Consider the following 19649-nt stretch of genomic DNA (forward strand, 5'->3'; position numbering starts at 1 on the left):
AAACCCTCACCACTAGCAAGGTGTGGAGAACAGTTTCACTATCTTTTTAGCCCACTTGATTTTGGCTCAGGAAAGGCTTTGAGAAGTAAGGAAACCAGAGAGTTCCAATTCGCTTCCAGGGACAATAAAACATTTCTCCTGGTCCTAAAGCAGTCTTGGGAAGGCTAGAAACCCAGTGAAAACCCATATCCGTATCACATAGAGGTTTGTGTGTTTTGGGTGGGGGGGAGGGGATCTGGGGGGAAATGTCTGATGGTGGAGGTACAGAGGAGTAATGAAAGTTTATTGGGCATCAGTTTTGATGCAGCACACATCATCAGACGTGCCATGCCAAATATCTATTAGTCTTGTAAGGTTCCTGAATACTTTGGGGTTTGTCTGTTTTTAAGCTAAAGAATTTGAGAAATTTGGGTGGTAGAATTTGACTTAGTGGCTTAAGCCTCCTTTGCTATAGTACACTTTCTGAACTCAACAAAGTCAATCTCATTTCCAGGTTTTCCCACAGAAATTGTGAATTTGTGTGCTTTGACACTTACACATTTCATTTAGAGGGGAAAATATAAGAAACACATGTATTATTTGTAATAAAAACATGTTCATAATTTCAAAAAAATCAGTCATAGTCTTATTAAGAGCTTTCCATAAATGGTTTAAAGGAATTTTCACATTATGATACATCATATTATCAAGAACCTTGCTAATTGTATAACTATTTCTTTTTCTCTCTGTCCATTTCTCTCCCAATGTTTATGTCTAGGGGCTGGAAATGGAAGCATGCAAGGGCCAAGACACTTGCACAAGGGCAGAGTGGTTAGTATTGAAATCAAAGCTGAAGTATCCAGATATGTTTAGTTGTTACTACAGTATTGTTACCTGAATGGAATGAGGGTCTACCTGTCATTGTGGTGGTTATATTAATTCAGAATGCAGCTTCACACAAGTGAATACATTCCATACAAAAATATTTTTTGCATAGAATTAGTGTATTGAGAAGAAGATCATGCAGACCTGTAAGCTTTCTGTCACCATCCTGGTGTGATGCAGCCCAGTTTAGTAGGAGCTTAAGTATAGAATGCAAGTTAACTGAATATGAGGCCCTACTATCTACAGACTTGATGATCCCATCAGGATATCTAGTTATCTAAGATCTACTAATGGGATCCTCAAATCTAATATACTATTCAAAAAATGTTAGAAAGGCTGTACAGACATTTGCAGTCCTTCCTTCAGAGGATGTATTTACGTTCAGGTTTAGTCAAGATTGCCTCCCCTTTACCTTGTGCATCTCAAGTGAATCCAGGATGTGAGCTGCTTCTTTTCTTTTTTTAATCATTTTTCATCAGAAAAGTGGCTAAAGGAACCTGTAATAAATAGGAGTAGGATGCACTTTTTAATGTTTACTTTGCTTAACATACTAGTCACTGCTGTCTGCCATTAACAGGAAACAAGCCGAGTTGTACACATTATGGATTTTCAGAGAGGGAAAAACCTGAGATTCCAGTTGCTGCAGCTTGTTGAACCATTTGGAATTATTACAAATCACCTAATCTTGAACAAAATAAATGAGGTAAACATTACAGTCTTGTTAGATAATATCATTTTTCCACTTCATTTGAAACATTATTAATGCAAAGACTGAGCTAGTGTTCTTTGATAAGTTGTTTCTTGAATTATATATAGTATAACAGCAGTAACCTGTGTGAAATGACATAGCTGAACCAGAAGGGGGCAGCATGAGGCCCCAGATATTCTTGGGATCTGGAGAATGCTAGCTTCACAATAGCAAAAACGTTTGATACAGCTAACAAGCTAACTTTCTATTCTACATACTTGCAGTGAGAAACTTAAATGCAAAATTAAAACTTTTTTTGATGTAAGGAGCTTATCAAATGAAGAAAAAAGCCAGTTTACCTCTTCCGGATTCAATTCAGGATCCAAGATGCTTCTGGATGTTATCAGAGCTACCGATCTATTCGCAATGTAACTGCCCGGATCCATCACTGGTTGAAGTCTCACTCAGCCACCAGCACTTTTTCGAAGTTGGAGAGTTTCCGACTTCAAAAAATGGCCAGCTGAGCAAGGCTTCTGATAAGCTCCAAAATTTTTCAGCACTAAAGAAATTGCATGTTCCTGGTAAAACACATTTATATTTTTAACATGCAAAAATATTTCACATAGATAGTGCAGTGCAGTAAATGTAGTCTGCACATACAGACCACATTTGATATATACTCAACAGTGTATCATATGCACAGCCCTCCTTTAATTTAACTATTGTACAATTTCAGGCATTTATTGAAATGTCTACCACTGAAGATGCGCAAGCTGTAGTAGAGTATTATTCAACAGCACCAGCCTTAGTGTTTGGCAAACCTGTGAGAGTCCATTTATCACAGAAATATAAAAGAATAAAGGTAATTCATCTAATCCTACATTTTCATTTTTAATGTTTAATAAATTCCTGCATTCTTTGCTGTGGTTTCTGGTATAATGGCTCAACAAAATCTTTTCTCAACTAATTTTGCTTTTTTAGAAACCAGAAGTGAAACCTGACCAAAAATTTGATCCTCCAAAACAAGAACTCGGTCGTGTGATTCATCTCAGTAATTTGCCAAATTCGGGCTATTCTGACAATGCCGTACTCAAATTAGCCGAGCCCTATGGGAAAATAAAGAACTACATATTAATGAGAATGAAGAGTCAGGTAATTCATATGATGTTGCGTAACAGGAAGCCCACCACTCATTGTTAAAATGACTATAGGCTAAACCTTCTTAACTCTCTTGTGTAGGCTTTCATAGAGATGGAGACAAGAGAAGATGCTGAAGCAATGATGGAGCACTGTTCTAACAAAGCCCTCTGGTTCCAGGGAAGATGTGTGAAAGTAGATTTGTCAGAAAAGTACAAGAAATTAATATTAAGGGTAGGTACCATGTGTTGGTTCAATGGTTCAAGATGATTCTCACTTTTGGTTTAGCACTGTTTTGGTCAATAATGTTATAATACAAAGTGTTGAGTGTTCATGACTGTTTCCTTAGTGAGCAGGATAGCATTTTCTTCTTATACTGACTGCCATTGCAAGGGAAGGAAAGGGTACTTGACAAGTAAATATTCAAACCATAATTAGACTGCTGGGAGATGTAGATTAGAGCTGCTGGTGATGCATCTGGACATATTATGTTTTTCTTTTGTACTATTGTCTAGAAATGTTAACTGAATGGAAGGTGATTCATACCTGCTGTGCCTTGCAGGAGTGTTCACACACATCTCTGACTTTTCTATATTTTGTTGGGTAACTTGAACTTGGTATTTAAATGGATTTAATTGAAATTATCATCAATTGTGAACACAAGATAATTAAGATTGTGAAGGTGCAAAATGTCTCTACTGTGGTACCTTTAAGCTTTTAACTGTTACTATGTGATTTGTCTTTTGTAAATCCTTGAAGAATAGAAACATTCACTTGAATAATCATGAGGCATAATCCAGAACCTCAAACCCATAAGCCTTACCTTGTACAAATTAATAAAATGTATCATGTTCGTTTCAGATTCCCAACAAAGGAGCAGATGTGATGAGGAAAGATAAACCAAGGTAATCTCTCAGATAATTAGTTTGTTTGCACCATAAAATGGGTAAGTAAGATTGGGTTTTGTTTTGTTTTCTTTCTATAGATAGCAGACTGTAGAAGTTTCAGGTGATAGTTTTAAAATACACCATCAAATGGAGAAACAAGATTTGTTTTCTTCTTTTATAGAAAGAGAGGTCTTTCTCCAGATAGCAAAGACTACGGAAGTGAGGAGAAAAAAAGTAAGTCTGATGAAAATGAGAAAATGGATACTGAAGATAAAGAAGAGAAGGGAGATGAAGCAGAAGGGCAGGATACAAAAGACAGCGAACAAGCAGACCAAGAAGAACCACATTTACTTGAATCTGAAGATGAGCTGTTGGTAGATGACGAGGAAGCAACAGCATTGCTAGAGAGTGGCAGTTCAGCAGCAGAAGATACAGATGTGGCAAATTTGGGCGAGGTAACTACTGAAGAAAAGGAAGCAGCTGGTGATGAAACTACTGCAAAAACTGAAGAGGGTGCTGCAACTACTACAGCAGGGAAAAAAATGAAAAAAGTAAGCAGAAAATGCTATTGCTAAAATTGATCCCTTCTCCTGATAGACAAGAATATTTACATTCCCACCAGTTCTGTTTTATATTTCCCATCAAGAGAGATGCTGTTTATAACAAAGTTGTTCAGATCAGGCTTTGAATAAAAAATTTAGGAATAATGTACTCATGACTCCCTGAAGGAGTGCTCTCCCTGTTGCTTCTTTCGCTGGCACAGGTGGCTTCAGAGAGCAATGATACCCTATAACTGAGTGAGCTCTAGATCAGAGGTCGGAATAAATGTGGCCCTCCAGATATTGTTTATTGCAGCATTAATCAGTACAGGAAATGGTAAGGAATGCTGGACATTACAGTCCAACATCTGGAGGGTTTGTACAATTCTCATCTGTGCTGTAGATTATTTAGTGAAATTACTGGAAGCGAGCTGAAAGCTGCAGTAGCTTGAAAGTGGTGTTTTGAGGAGAGAAATTAGGAATAATATTTGAAATGCCTCAGTACGTTGGGGGAAAGTGTCACCTTAATTCAGAAAGGGTAAGTACAACTGCCTTTGGTTCTGTGCTGGGTGAAAAGGTGTGTGGCATCCACTTACCTTTACATCGACCCCAGTCATTCATTTGGAGGAAAAGGGAGAAAATTTTAAAAATTCTGTGGCATCTTTAAAAAATACAAAGAGCAAACAAGCTATATTTTAAAAGTATTTTAAAACGTTCATCTTCTGACCAATACTGCATCTGCTTCTGTCTTTTGCTGAGGGTCTGGTGCTGGCTGCTAACCTATACCTTCTGAGTTCTACCTTTAGCTCCTCCACTTTACTATCTATACCTCTCTCATTTTAGTGACAGCACAACTGTGAGTTACTGACTTGTGCCACCTTTGTCAACCTCATTACCCTGGAAGAATCCTTGAAATAATTGTCAGGTCTTAGGGAACCCTGCCTAAAAATTTTATCTACAGCTCAAAGTTGTTCTTGATAATCACAATGTCTTGCACAATCCCTAGCAAGCTTTTATGGAACCCAGCAGTTCCAGAGAATCCTTGTTGAGAAACCCTGACCTGAGTAGTAATGTCTAGCTAGAAAAGAATTGAGTCCTACACAAGGACTGTGCCAGATGTCCTAACATCCTGCATAGGAATGTGTCACTTGTGGCAGTAGTCACCTATGTGTTCCTGTCTTGTGCTTGATTATGGTTTTGTCGTGTACCATTTTAGGGAATCCAGTTTTTGCTATGTGTTGCATAGGGGAAAGTTTAGCCTAACCTAGCTTCCAGTGTGTCTCTGGTGATATATTCTACAGCTATTGATGTTCTAGTGCACCCCAAACCTCTCTCTTCTGGTGCCCCATAGATAGAGAAGTGATGAGAGTGTCTCTATGTTAGAATTGTATCTTTGGACTATATTCAGAAGGCTCATAAAATAGATCTTAGGGGTGAAGCAGATGGGGCAAAAGGAGAAGCCAGAGGCTGCTCCTGCCCTGATTGCTCTGGGACCACAGTGATTGGATATTGCAATCCTGAACCCACCTGCTGCCATGGTCCCAAATGGGTCTCCAGAAAGAGCAGCTTTTTGTGCCAGCTTTGTTCTACCTTAGGCAGCCTTGGAGCAACTTCCGGGTGATTTGGGGGCATGTGTCGTTTGAATGCTATGCCCCCAAAGCACCCGGAAGGTGCTTTATTTGGCCCATGTGTTTCAGGCCTTAGTGAGAAAATCTTATCTAACGTAACAGATAGCTAGAATAACAAATACTTCTTTTTACCCCCAGAGGCATGTAGGTGGATTTCCAAGAAGCATGGAAGGTTTTGTCACTCTTGATGAAGTTGGTGATGAAGAAGATTCAGATCACCAGAAACAACGTCGATCTGGCATGGTTAAATCTCTTGTAAAAACTGACAACAATGAAACTGAAGGTACAGCTGAAGAAACAGAACAGGGAAATGAGACACTGGAAAATGGTGCCAAAACTGTGAAGACAGACCAATCTGAAATGAATGATGGCACAGTATCACAAGAAGGAGAGAAAAAAGAAAGTACCAGTGAGCAAGATACTGCCAGTGAGAGATGCGCAGTCTCAGATGAACACAGAATTGGACCATATCAACCAAATGTTCCTGTTGGTAAGATTATTTTCTCCTAGGTAGCATACAAAAGGTGGCATTGCAATAGAAACTGTAGGTTTATCCAGACAGGAAAAAAGTCCCTGAATATTGACTTTCCAATTCTTTTTGTTTTGATTTTACCTACATATTGATGGTTTTGCATCCACACTCTAACTTGAAATATCCTAGGCTTCCCTCACTGCCCCCCCTTTTGTTCTTTCTCCTCCCCCTCATCTTGGTCATATGTCACATCTAAACATAGGCAACATTTCAGGAATTGCCTTTCAGGAATTTCCACTTTTTAGATAATTCAGGAATTATTGTCAATGTGCTTTAGCAGTATTACACTAGTTAAGCATTAACGTCATTTGTTTTTATTGCAAACACTCCCTCACTTGATATCTGTTGAATATGCTGTCCTGGGAACAGTTGCTATGTTTCTTGGTGGTGGCCATTTTAGCTACCTCCCACGATAACACACAAACAGACAGCCATGTACACTGGCCTGTTTTGCCCTTGGGAGGCTAGCCAGATCCTTAGTGTTTTAAGCACTGACTGAGAAAGAGAAAGGGAACTTGCCTCACCAAATAATTGGTAGCAAAAGCAGTGGTTGTATAATCATCAGGAGGCTTTAGTCAGGCCAGTACAACAGGTTCAAAGGGAGCATTTGAAAGATTAGTCCAGGTCCAAGCAGAATTCCAGGCAACAGGCAGTCAGTAGAGTGCGAAGGATGGTTATCAACCATGCTGGACCATGGGAGGTCCTGGCATATTTATAACCTAACCTAGTTGTGCAGGTGATCCTTGTCAGCAGTCTGCCTCCTACTTAACTGCAGAGAATGATGTTGTCTCTCTTTTTTTCTGGCATGTCTCTTTTTAAAAAAAAAATTTTTTTTTTAATCCTCCTCAGATTGCAAATCTATAGGCAAACAAACAAGATAGTTCACAGTAACAAAATACTAACATAGTACTAGCTATTGGCAGTCAAATCAAGCTATTTCTTTCTTGTACATTTTTATGGCTATTACATCTCCTGGTTTTGAATAATGGTTGTAGAGTTTCTAATAGTGTCCCCATTAAGTTTTCGAGATTATAATATCTTTCCAAAGGTCATAGTGGTATCTCTCTGTAGAAGTAGGCACTGGCAAATGTGGATTGGGCGTAGGGAAACTTTGCTCTTGAGAACTTGATCCAGGTACTTTTTGCCAGCTTATGCTGGCGTGGCTGCAATCCTGGCATGTCCCTTGAGTGCCCAGTCTTTTCCTTTGACTCAGAGGACATGTCTGGCTCCTTTTCATTTGGGAAATTCAGTCCTTGTAACTGCTGAGAGTTCCCTGGGAATACTGAAGAATGGTGCAAATTTCATGTAGATCTTCCCCACCTAAAAAAGAATTTCAAAACTGGAAAGCACAAGTTTGTTTATTTGTTTGTTTGTTTGTTTTCCAGGATTTATATCCTGCCTTTCTCTCACAATGGGATTCTGTTTGGTTTTTCCCCAGTCCATCTGGATGAGCCCTGTATCAGTCAGTTCATACTGGAACACTAAAATCTGAATTGGGCAGAAATTCATATGATGGATTTTTAAAATCTTCAGTGTTATTAAATTTCTAGCAGACTGACTCATTTGATTTAATAACACTTAAAAGCAAGATTATGTGTAGCCAGTAGAAGATTATTTCTTTAAATGAAGAACTTGGCTTTTCCTACCTTTTTCAGAATTAAAAATATAAAGATGCTGATTCTTCAGATACTTGGGATCAAATTTGCCACTGTGTGTCTGTCTCTCTCTCTTTAGGTGTGAACTATGTGGTGCCGAGAACTGGGTTTTACTGTAAATTGTGTTCTTTATTTTACACCAATGAAGATGCTGCGAAAAAGGTCCACTGCAGCAGCCTCACACACTATCAAAAACTGAAGGTAAGGCAAAATTTCTCAAGGCACCTTCTGTTTTCTACAGATGAAGAAAATATCTTTGAAACCTGAAAATGGGTAGATTTTTAAAAAAGTTTATATTTAACTCTTAAATGGCAAATACGAAACTGAGTGCCACTGCTCTTAATTTGTTTCATCAGCTAGCTGATATGGAATTGTTCACACGAGTCGTGCATGCTAATTATACAAGTTAAGTCCAACCAACTAAAGTTCCATCGGGTTACCTAATTCTAGTTGGATCCCACCCAGTAAAATGTATATACAGCTGGCCCTCCTTATCTACAGATTTTTTATCCATGGATTCAAGCATCCACAGCTTGAAAATATTCCAAAGAAGTATAAATTCCAAATAGCAAATCTTGATTTTCCATTTTATATAAGAGACACCGTTTTACTGTGCCATTCTGTTTAATGGGACTTGAGCATCCACAGATTTTGTTATCCATGGGTAGTCCTGAAACCAAATCCCAGCGGATAACAAGGGCCCACTGTACTGGTTGTAGCATTCAGTTCGGCATATTATATGGCAAACATAACTATTCCGAACCTGTGGGGTTTTCTGACACCTCACCCAAACAAAATCCAAGTTGGATGGACGACTGTTTAAAAAGAATATTGGACAGTATGACTTGAGGGCACTCCATAAAACTTAAATTCAATTCTCCTTGTTTTTTTTTCTTTACAGAAACACATGGACAAAATGGCTGAAGATCAGAAACAGAAAAAAAAAGACTTAAATGCTGCTGCAGAGGAGGCTTAAGAATTTAAGAAAAACTTGTTTTATTTTTAATGTTTATCTCAATACAGCAAAATTGATGAAATGCTATATTACGTAGATTTTAGTAGACTAAATAAAAGTATAATTCTGTTAATGTGTTTAATGTTATAACAAACTGCATTTTCAAATCTTTTGTTTGTTTAAAAAGGGGGGGGAAGACAGTAGATATTTGTGTCTAAATTGATTCTTCTGAAGGACTGTTGCATAATTTGTGAAGACCAGAGAATTTTATCAGCATTAAGCTTTTCAGAGTTTGAAAAACATCTTTTTAAATGCGGTTTTTTTCAGTTACATATTAAAACTTAGAATTTTTTCCCCTCTGGAACATTCCACATTCCATTTTTTAGTCCAGCTAGTAGTTTTTCAGTGGACTTTCATTATTTCATTTCATTTTTGAGACGTGTTAGAAATTTTATGTGGCTTTTAAAAATGTGGAAACATTTTCTTTAGTATCCATGTGTTAGATAGTGAATAGGAAAACTATAGCCAGCTTCAACAACAACAAAAAAAAAAAACTATTATCTCAGTCCTGATTTTTCTGTCCTGATCTTGCAGGAAGCAAATTCTTACTCTTCTGACCAGTATTACGTTTCTGAGCTCTTACCTGCAACTTTAATTTAGTACTTTCCATACATCTTCAGTATAAGCAAAAGGAGCATTTCAAGGCTAAATTGTAAATATTTACCTTTTTTATGTTTGTATTCCAACTCAGATCCTAGATTAGTTACTAAACAGTCATTAAACCTAGAAGTACTTGGTCCATAGTAACGTGTTTAGAGTGGGGCCTACATTTTCAGAATTGATTTCATCCTATATTCTTGATGTAACTTCACATAGCTGATGTGAATGGAGCTTGTGTGTAAAATCTGTTTTTGTGTAGTTTTATCATTTTAACAGCTTACTTTACTTAACTGGATTCAGATTGTTAGAATGTCAAGCCAATAAACTATCAAACAAGTCAAGAGTAAATTTTGTTAGATGTTCTTGTGTTCATTCTGTCTGTAAGCCATCTCCTTATTTGGAAGAGTAAATCAGGGGCAAAGATGGCTAGTGACATTCACTGGTGTATGAAATTTGGGTGTTCAGTTACCCCCTGAGGGCAACTTCCCAGTGTTGATATGCACACCTGTCGCCATTTAATAACTGAAGGAGGGTGGAAACAGCAGTTCCACAGCTGGAAGAGAATGCTAAGGTATTCTGCAGATTCAGGAAAGGAATGTCTGTTTTCTCCCAGCTGTGAATTGGCATGAAAGTGAAACATTGCCTGGTTGCCTTACGCACTGCTACATGGCCATGGCAGCATGCACTGGCACTAGAGCACTTCTGCAGAGCATGGAAGGAATCTTAGACAGGGACTGTCAACTCAGCTTTCAAGCTAACTTATCACTAACTTGCTGCAGCGACACTTGCTCACTGTTTATCATAAGCTCTGTAACCTTAGCTGCCTTCTTTTGAAGCTTCTGTAACGTAACACGTTAGTTTTGTCTGAACACTATTCCTTAGCAGCTCGTTGCAATGCCTAGACAGAGAACTAAATCCAGTTGCTAGTCTCACCTAGAATTTTCGGGATTCGATCATTTCCACTGATGGAATGGATCTACTCAGGCTGGGTCTAACCACTAAATTTAGACCAAAATGGCTATTATCCATCCTACACCTTGAAATCCCAGCCTTAGATCCTTCCCACTGTTTTGTTCTTTAAAATGCTGTGCAAATACCTTCTTAATACTTGTGCTACAATAAATCAGATGTTAACTATGAGATTAGTATCTTAAACCCTGCCTATAAGGACAGAAAAGAAAATCAATACTGTGTGTACAATTTTAATTTTAAAATACTGTTTTATTTTTTCTTATACCTTTTTAAACCATCTTAAGTCAGTGGTTCTCAACTGTTGGCCCTCCAGCTGCATTGGACTTCAGTTCCAGAAACACTAGTCAGCACAGTCAAGGTGATGGATTCTGGACACTGAAATCCAACACATTTGGTAAAACAAAAGCTGAGAACTTTTGGTCTGAGTTATTCTATGTCTGGCAATAATAGACTCTTCTGCAGAAGCTATGCTGAAATCATATCACACAGAATTGATGAGCAGAAGCCACTGCGTACATCTATTGTGTCAACAATTGACCTCATGTAGTTCAAAACTTGTATGGCAAGCAGTATTCTCTAGGAGTAAGCACAAGCATAATCAGAAATCATGCTTACTGCTATAACATTTTCATAATTAGGTTAACTGTCACCAATCAAGGCTAATGGAAGTCCAGCAAGAAGATGCAAGTATTTTGAGTTAAGGGGATGAGAAAGCCAACAGGGACACTTGTAGTGATTGGCATGAAGGAAGAATGATACATTTTATTAAAATTTACAAAAAATAACAGAACAGACGATAAAGCACAATCGAAATTGGAGCGAAATATGAGATTGTCTAACAAATACAGCCATATATATGAAAATAGGAGGGAGAGCTTGAGAGTAAGGAACTTGGCAGAAGTGAAGGAAAATTGCAAGGTGTAAATGAGATGAAGAAAGGGCAAATGTCCAAAATGAGAACAGTTAAAGGAAGGTGGGTCACTGACAGTAGGGAAGTTATGGTCACTACTTGCCTACCAGCTTGGACATAACTGACTTGTGTCCCATGTTTTTATATGTACTTCTTTTTGGTAGGTATCTTTGCAGTTAAATCAACAGCATAAAGTAGTAGCCAAGAGGGATTAGAGCATAGGAGAAAGGAAGGGGGCATGAAGGGGTCTTGAGAGGACAGACAAGAAAAATGTGTGAAACCCAAGCTTGATGGGAAGAAGGTCTTTGGGGAAATTTGGGCTTGCATTTGTTTGGCTCTGTATCGTCCTGATGCTTTACGCTACATCCACTATACCACACAGACTCTCGTCATCCTGATATTCTATGTGCAGGTAGTTCACATGACTCAGATTGATAGCTAGATCCTGTTTAAATGCGAAGAAGGCCATCTCACATTCTAGTGATACAAACTGTCTGAAAGCTACACTTAGCCACAGTGGTTCAGTAACCAAAAAAAGCATACATTAACTCCAATGTTAGGCCTACCTAGAGCAAAAGCATGGAAATCAAACCTGACAAGGCCCTTTATTCATTGCCATATGAGGGGGTGTTGAAAAGTTCTCAATCTGAACAAGAAGGAAATGACTTAAAGCCATTAAACTTATATTCTATTCCACATACTGTAGTATTCACCCCAAAGTTTGATAGATTTTTTTCTCAAGGTCCTTTAACCCTTCCCCCCCCCAAAAAAAATCTAATGTCTGGTCCTTGAAAAACTGTTCTGCTGCTGCTATCATTGCCAAGTAATGTTTGCAGCATACACTCATGGGTTTCCTTTGGGAAGGTTTCTCCTGCAGGAACAGGAACTGCATGATGGCCCAGAGTTCAGCACTTGAAAATTACACACTTCGCCTTGGCAGGGTTCTATCAACGATCTGAAAATAATAATAATAGTAATAATAATCAGAAATTAGAGTTATGATCCTGCAAATTGGAAGCTATAGTGGCAACATTACGCTCAGACTTTGGAAAGTGCGTAGGGCTGAGAACTTTTTGGCATCTGCTTGTAGAAATGCACTGTTTTACAAATTGCAATGCAATGCAATCCTATCCCAACTAGATCAGGTTGGTCGACCTGCCACTCACCAATGCTAGTCCCCAATCCCCATTGGCCTTAGGCAGCATAACTAGTACTGATGGGAGCTGCAATCCAAACTCAAGAGGCACTACTTACCCACTCCTGATTTTAATATCCGGGGGGTTCTGGACCAAACCACAATGGATACTGAGGACCCACTATATACAAGGTGTGTTCCAGTACTGTTTGAAGCAGTGGCAGCTGATGATGAATCCAGGTTGGGATAACTTTGAAGAGTGCTTTTAACTTGTTGGATTTGTTTGGAAGGAGTTAGGCACCTTGGAGGTCCTTTGAAATCTAGAGTGGATTCACTGCTCCACTTACACAGAAGCCACCAGCCACACCGATGTGGTCACTTCCCAGATGAATCAATGAAGTAGGCTATCCAGTGGTACTCAGAATTTTTTACCCTTGGGAACCCATGCCTTTATATCTACATGTGTACATCACATGTGCCCCTCTCACTCGACTACTATAAGCGGTGTGTTTTGGACCATGGATATCACTCAAAAGATACTGAACAAGAGAGTTCCCATTTCCCTTTGTCAACAGACATATTAGGAACTCTCTCTAGGGTTGCCCTACAGAGGACAAATTGGCATGCACCGCACAATGTCCTCCACTGATACTGACTACAAATAGTTTTCAAATAGCATTTTTTTATGACGGCAATGTAGAAGTTTACAACTGGAAAGGCCTTCCTCTTTATATTAGTAAGTAGTAAGTTTGGGCACTATATATTTAATTATGTGGTTGTTTTTGTATTCCAGGAAGCAGCATGGTGTCAGGTTTGGGTGTTGAACTAAATTCTAGAGGATTTGGAGGTGGTTCCCAGCTTGGCCATGGGAACCCACTGGGAGACCTTGGGCAAGAGTCACACTCAGGGGAGGCAATGGCAAACGTCCTCTGAACAAATCTTGCCAAGAAAGCCTTGGGTCGCTATAAGTCAAAAAAGACTTAGAGGCACACCTGCGTATAGTGGATCTTTTCCTATTTCAGTTTTCTCAATACGTATATATGCACATGTGAACTGGAAGTAGCTCTGCCATGAGAACCCAATTGAGTGAACTTGGGCAGCCTGCAAAAGGGTTGCCTTAGGGACGCTGCACAGTCAAAACGACTTGAAAGTCACACAACAACAAACAAAATATTTCCTAAATATTACAATTATTTATATTAACAGTTATAACATTTATAATTATTTTCAAAATAAATAAATAGGCAGGCTTATTTTATTTATTCTGCTTTTAACTGGTTGCATGTGTAAAATTTACAGCCCTCTATAAATAAAGCTATAATAATAATAATAATATATAAAGAACACAGTTTCTTATCTTAAAATGTTTTGTGTACTTTTAAAAAATATGGTAAAATAACTATTATGTGTGTGTGTATACTATATCACATATCCCAAACCCACAAAGCAAATATATATCATTTTATATATTTTATATATTACTAGTATGTATGTGTGTATATATATATATAATTAAATAATAGTATATTATATATAATATATAATATATATAGTAATTATATATATATTAGTAATATATTATATCTATTATAATTATATACTGATAATAGTATTATATACTTAATAATATATCTATATAAACTATTAATTATATACATATATATTATCTTATATATATATATTATTATCTATAGTAATATTCTTATATTATTATATTTTTATATAGTTAATTATAATACACGCTTTGCGAGTTTGTGTGTGTGTGTATACACATTCCACCCCACTCTCCAAGCGCATATATATATATATATATATATATTCTAATATATATATACACACCAACACACACAAAATATGACAAACAGGCTTGAAATATATAATAGCCTAAAAGCATTCAGAGGCCTAGTCTTCTCAGTGCCTGGCGCCGCTCTAGCCTCTGGCACTTCTATGGTGGCACCCCCCCACTTCCGGTTCATGACCGGAAGTGCGACTCTCTTTGCGTGGAAACCATAGAGGCACCAGGGAGGCTTCGTCGTCGTCCCTTACGCAGGCGACGGGTGACGTCCACTTCCTGTCTAGGGCGGTTGTTGTGTTTCCCGAGGAAGGGGGGTGGCTGAGGCGAAGGAAGAAGGAAGGAAGGAGGAGGGGGATCCGACTGGAGAAGGGGAGGAAGCGGCGGCAGGCTCGTCTGTGGCGCAACTACCACACAAGGTGGGGCCCAATGGCAGCGGAGGAGCCTGAGGCTGGGGAAAAGGCCTGGCCTTGGTGGAGGGGACCGACTGAGGGGGGAAACGGAACCGGTCCGTCGGTTGGAGGGGCGAACGCGTTCGGGTCCTTCGACGCCCCCCCTTTTTTTGCCACCTCCATCCGGGTATTTTCGGGAACCGTGCCGCCTGTCCATTAGGGGGCTGCGCGGTGCGTGATGGGAAGGCATTTCGGTTTCCACCCCCTCGGGAGTGGGCGGGGCTTCCTCGCGCCTCGGAGGCGAACAAAGAGGCGCGCGACTGGGAGGGGCGGGGCCTGTCGGGGGCGCGCTGCGTGGAAGGGGGCGGGGCCTGATTGAGCAAGGGGCGTTGGCTTCCCTTCTGTCTCTGTCTTGTCTTTCATGCTCCTTTGCCAAAGGTTCTGCTGCCTCTGATCAGGCTTGCGGCTTGTTCCTGGTTGGAGGACGGAAACCTATATAAGGCCTATAGAAGTGGCATAGAGAGAGATCTTGCAGCACCTTTGAGACTCACTGAAGAAAGGAGTTGGCAGCATGACCTTCCCTAGGCTTCGGTCTACTTCTTCAGGTGCATTTGACCAACTTCTTTCCCTCAGTAAGTCTCAGAGGCTCTCTCTGTACTGAAGTGACCAGTGGGGTCCCACAGGGCTCTGTCCTGGGCCCAGTGCTATTCAACATCTTTATCAGTGACTTGGAGGACAATTGGGGGCATAATCATAAATTCGCAGATGATGACCAAATTAGGAGGAGTAGCTAATACTCCAAAGGACAGGATCAACATCAAATGATCTGAATAGACTAGAAAGCTCGGCCAAAGCTAACAAAATGAATTAACACAGAAGAAATGTAAAGTACTGCCACTTAGGAGAAAAATGAAATGCACAGATATAGGATGGGGGACACCTGGCTGAATGAAACTCGTGTGAAGGGATCTGGCAGTCCAAGTAGACCACAAGTTGACCATTGAGTCAATAGTAAGATGCAGCAGCTACAAGGCCAATGCGATTTTGGCTGCATCATAAAAGTATAGTGTCTAGATCAAGAGAAGTATAGTGCCACTATATTCTCCTCTGGTCAGGCCCCACCTGGAATACTGTGTCCAATTCTGGGCACCACAATTTTAAAAGGACATTGAGAAACTGGAGCCATGTGTCAAAGGAGGTGACTAAATGGTGAAGGCTGGAAGCCCATGCCTATTGAGGAGAGACTCAGGAAGCTGGGGATTTAGCCTGGAGAAGAGAAGGTTAAGAGGTGATACGATAGCCCTGTTTAAATTTGAAGGGATGTCATATTGAGGAGGGAGGCAAGCTTGTTTTCTGCTGCTCCAGAGACTAGGACCCAGAACAATGGATGCAAGCTACAGGAAAGAGATTCCACCTCAACATTAGGAGGAACTTCCTCACAGTAAGGGCTGATCGACATTGGAATACACTCCTTCCTTCCCTGGAGTCTTTAAACAGAGGCTGGATGGCATCTGGCAATGGGGATGCTTTGATTGAGAGTTCCTGCATGCAAGAATGGGGCTGGACTGGATAGTCCTTGCGGTCTCTTCCAACATTTGATTCTATGATTCCACAGACTTAACACAGCTATATCTTTGAATTCTCAACTTGGTTGTTCTTCACCTCAAACCAACTCTGTCCAAGCAGCTTTCCTTTTTGGGTGGGAGAAGCAGGAGAAAATAGGGTCTGTTTGGAGCTTGAAATAGTTGCTTCTTAGACTACAACTTCGTGGAGTTGTAATCAAAAAGGTAATTCCCAATCTTGCCTCCCATATTTACCGGATGCCTTGGTATCCTCTGGGATTGGTTCCAGGACCCACCCCCCATGGATGCCACCATCCCTGAATGCTCAAGTCCCATTAGATATCTCTTATATCAAATGGCAAATCAAGGTTTGCTTTTTTGGATATTATATTTTTTTAAAAAAATTTCAAGCTTTGATCTTAGAAGGCCTATATAGTGGGTCAGAAAAGCTCATAACTGCCTCTTTCTCATACTGAAAGCATAGCTTAGAGAACTCCATAGACTTTCTGGACTACCGTCCCAGCAATTCCCCAGCCATCGACATGGTGGCCCAAGAGGTTCTGTGAGGTTGTAGTCCCAAGGCCTAGCCTGTGTTGTTTTTGTATGCCTTCAAGAGTTTCTGACGTATGGGGACCCTAAGGGGATCCTATCATGGGTTTTCTTGGTGAGTTTGTTCAGGGTTTGTCATTGCCATTCCCTGAGGCTGAGAGAATGTCACTTGCCCAAAGTCACCCAGCGGGCGTTTCATAGCCAAGCCAGGGTGACCAGATGTCCTCAGTGCCAAGGAGATGAACACTGCAAAATAGAGGACTTGACAACTCAAAGCTCAAAACACTCCTGTAACTATAATCCATGCTTCTTAGTGATGTCAAAATGGAAGACATTTTGGAATCCTCCTGGACAGAAGGATAAATGTAGGAGAGGCGGGGGGGGGAGGAAGGGGGTGTCTGGGCCTAGCAGCCATGGTGGTTCTGAGTGTCCCTTTCTTTCCTCTCCTGGTTACAGCCCCTTCCCTGCAAGAAAATGGTGAAACCAATTGTGTGGTGTGTGTGGGGGGGGGTGTTGTTTGAGTTTCTGTGCAGACAAAAACCAATGAATGGCTGGTTGGGAATGGAAACTGGGTGCTGGAATAAAAAGGGAAAGGTATTCTCTATTGACAAGGTTATCAAGTTGTGTCTGGCCATTACTAAGAAGAGCCAGCGTCATCAGAGACTACTCTATGATCATGTGGCCAGCATGACTGCACTGAACGCTGTTTATGCAAGTGCGGGAATAGGTTCTGTAAGCTGTGGAATGCACAGATGCATCCCCAGTCTTGTGTTTACAGCCATCTGGTGAAATCATTTGGTAGTAGAGAGAGGAAAATAGGTATGCACATACCTGTGTTTCCATTAGAAGATACATACAAGTCCCACTGCATTCAGGTCAGGGGTTCATTGAGATACATTTTATTGGTAAAACAAGTAGATGGATGTATCCATATTACTATAGTCTTCTTATTTGTGGCAGTTAAATTCAAGTATGGCCGAAAGCTTTTATAGTTCATATTTTGTCGCTGAAATAATACATAGATATTTACAATGTTAGAATTACAAATATCAGCTAAAGTGTCATTCAGACATTCACCTCAAGCATTATTAGCTTTCCCTAAGTTTTCCAAGTATTTCCTATAAGTGTAGTAATACTTAGTGCTTGAAAGAACTGAGGTCACTTCACAAGTTCATATATGTTTTCTTATAAGCATTGTCAGTACCTTGTCAGATAGATTAATAATAATATTCAAAGATTATATATGAGAGCTTGAAATAGGGCTAACCAGTGAAATTATAGCTAAAGTGAAATTTGGCTCGAGGTGGACCAACTTACAATACCAACAATCACTATTTTATATATCACAGTCATTTGAGGTTTCCTGCGTTACTTTGGCAGCTGAAGCTGAAATCTGTTTCTGCCAAAACCAAGTAGGTGCATTGCAGTTTAAGAAGAGACCCCATGCATTTTAATCTCCTTTCACCAATGGAATGCTATAGGTACTGTTGACTGTTTCACAATAACATCTAGCATAGAATATTTATTGTTTCATTAATGTATAACCTCACCTTTATAACAAGAAATGGTGTGCATAGCGGCCAAAATACAGATTAAAATGAAATCTTAGTTAAAATATCATATATGCAAACGTGATTAAAACACAACAGTGAAGACACAGCCAGCAGCCAACTGATTCGACTCCCCTTCAGCTGCACACTTGGTTAGATACCAAATGCTCATCTGAATAAAATTGTCTTTCCCTGGTGGCAAAAATCTTCCTTGAGCAGGAAGTTCTATATATATATATATATATGTATGTATGTATAATCATAAAAATTCCCATTGTGTCACATTCTTTTATTCAAAATAGTTGTCAAATCACACAGCAAGGCAAAATTTGCAAAACTTAGCTAGTCCTATTGCTGTTAAATAATTTGACAGTATGAATCTTGTTGTTGCATATTGAGTTCAAAGGAAGTCTTCCAAATTTTAGTTAAGCAAGAGTGGAAGGCACCTCTTCTCTTGTCCACCCAGAAGACTTTGCCAAGGGTTATTTGTGGCTTCCAAGGGTCTGTTTTTTTCTGGTGCAAACAAAATATCAGCTCTGTATCCCATATTTAAAACTTGGATAAAAAGTTGATACAGAGCTTCAGCTCTTCTCTGTATGAAAGGAGGAACAGACAAAGACTGAAATGATTCGTTGTTTGATAGACAAGTTTACTAAAGTTTTGCACTTAACTGACATTGAATGCAAAATTGGTCCTTTTTTTATTTATCTTGTTAGTAGAATCTGTTCCTAGTTCTTAAGAGAGAAAGAAAAATCCAGAAGAGTTGTGTGTAAATTGTTGATAATACATAATATGCCACAAGTTGTTGATGAGGAAGAGGGAGGAACAGTAATAAGTGTGTTTCTTGCCTGTGGATATCTGAAGAAATGAGTGAGAAGAATCCTCCTATCCTTTGGTTCTTCTGCGGTTGTAGGGCATCACTTATAACATCATCTTTCATTGTTTCTGACCAGTGTCCTTTTTGTTCTTGCTTTCGTTTCTACTTTTTTCTTACTTGTATATATGTTTTGAAAGGGGTAGAATTGACCCATGTATCTTCCAGGCTTGCAAACAGTTCCCCAGAAATCATGAGTTGTAAAAATACAACCCTATACGATTTCTCCCCCATTCTGTATAGAATACTTTGCTGAAGAGGCATCTGATCTCTCATGTTGATCTGGAACAATGTTATTCAGGCTTTTCAATTTTAGGGGACATCTTCCACATCGCTTCAGGAATTACTGCCCATCCTCTATACAATCC

General features: G+C 39.6%; 2 protein-coding genes across 6 annotated transcripts in view; both read left to right on the forward strand.

Moving 5' to 3' along the window:
• Positions 1-9893, forward strand: part of MATR3 (matrin 3) — a 32243-nt gene extending 22350 nt beyond the window's left edge. For all 5 annotated transcript variants that reach the window (XM_042446965.1, XM_042446722.1, XM_042446651.1 and 2 more), the window contains 10 exons: positions 758-810; positions 1442-1567; positions 2289-2414; positions 2534-2704; positions 2792-2923; positions 3551-3594; positions 3758-4127; positions 5882-6233; positions 8010-8131; positions 8832-9893. In XM_042446965.1, coding sequence (XP_042302899.1) covers positions 758-810; positions 1442-1567; positions 2289-2414; positions 2534-2704; positions 2792-2923; positions 3551-3594; positions 3758-4127; positions 5882-6233; positions 8010-8131; positions 8832-8906 — 1571 coding nt within the window. In that variant the 3' untranslated portion in view covers positions 8907-9893. The remainder of the gene's footprint in view (positions 1-757; positions 811-1441; positions 1568-2288; positions 2415-2533; positions 2705-2791; positions 2924-3550; positions 3595-3757; positions 4128-5881; positions 6234-8009; positions 8132-8831) is intronic.
• Positions 9894-14647: 4754 nt separating this feature from the next.
• The window catches only part of PAIP2 (poly(A) binding protein interacting protein 2), a 20013-nt gene continuing 15011 nt past the window's right edge, over positions 14648-19649 (forward strand). Inside the window, exon 1 of the mRNA XM_042446006.1 lies at positions 14648-14773. The gene's annotated coding sequence lies outside the window, so the exon portion shown is untranslated. The remainder of the gene's footprint in view (positions 14774-19649) is intronic.

This window comes from Sceloporus undulatus, chromosome 1, assembly GCF_019175285.1.
Source record: "Sceloporus undulatus isolate JIND9_A2432 ecotype Alabama chromosome 1, SceUnd_v1.1, whole genome shotgun sequence".
NCBI lineage: Eukaryota > Metazoa > Chordata > Lepidosauria > Squamata > Phrynosomatidae > Sceloporus > Sceloporus undulatus.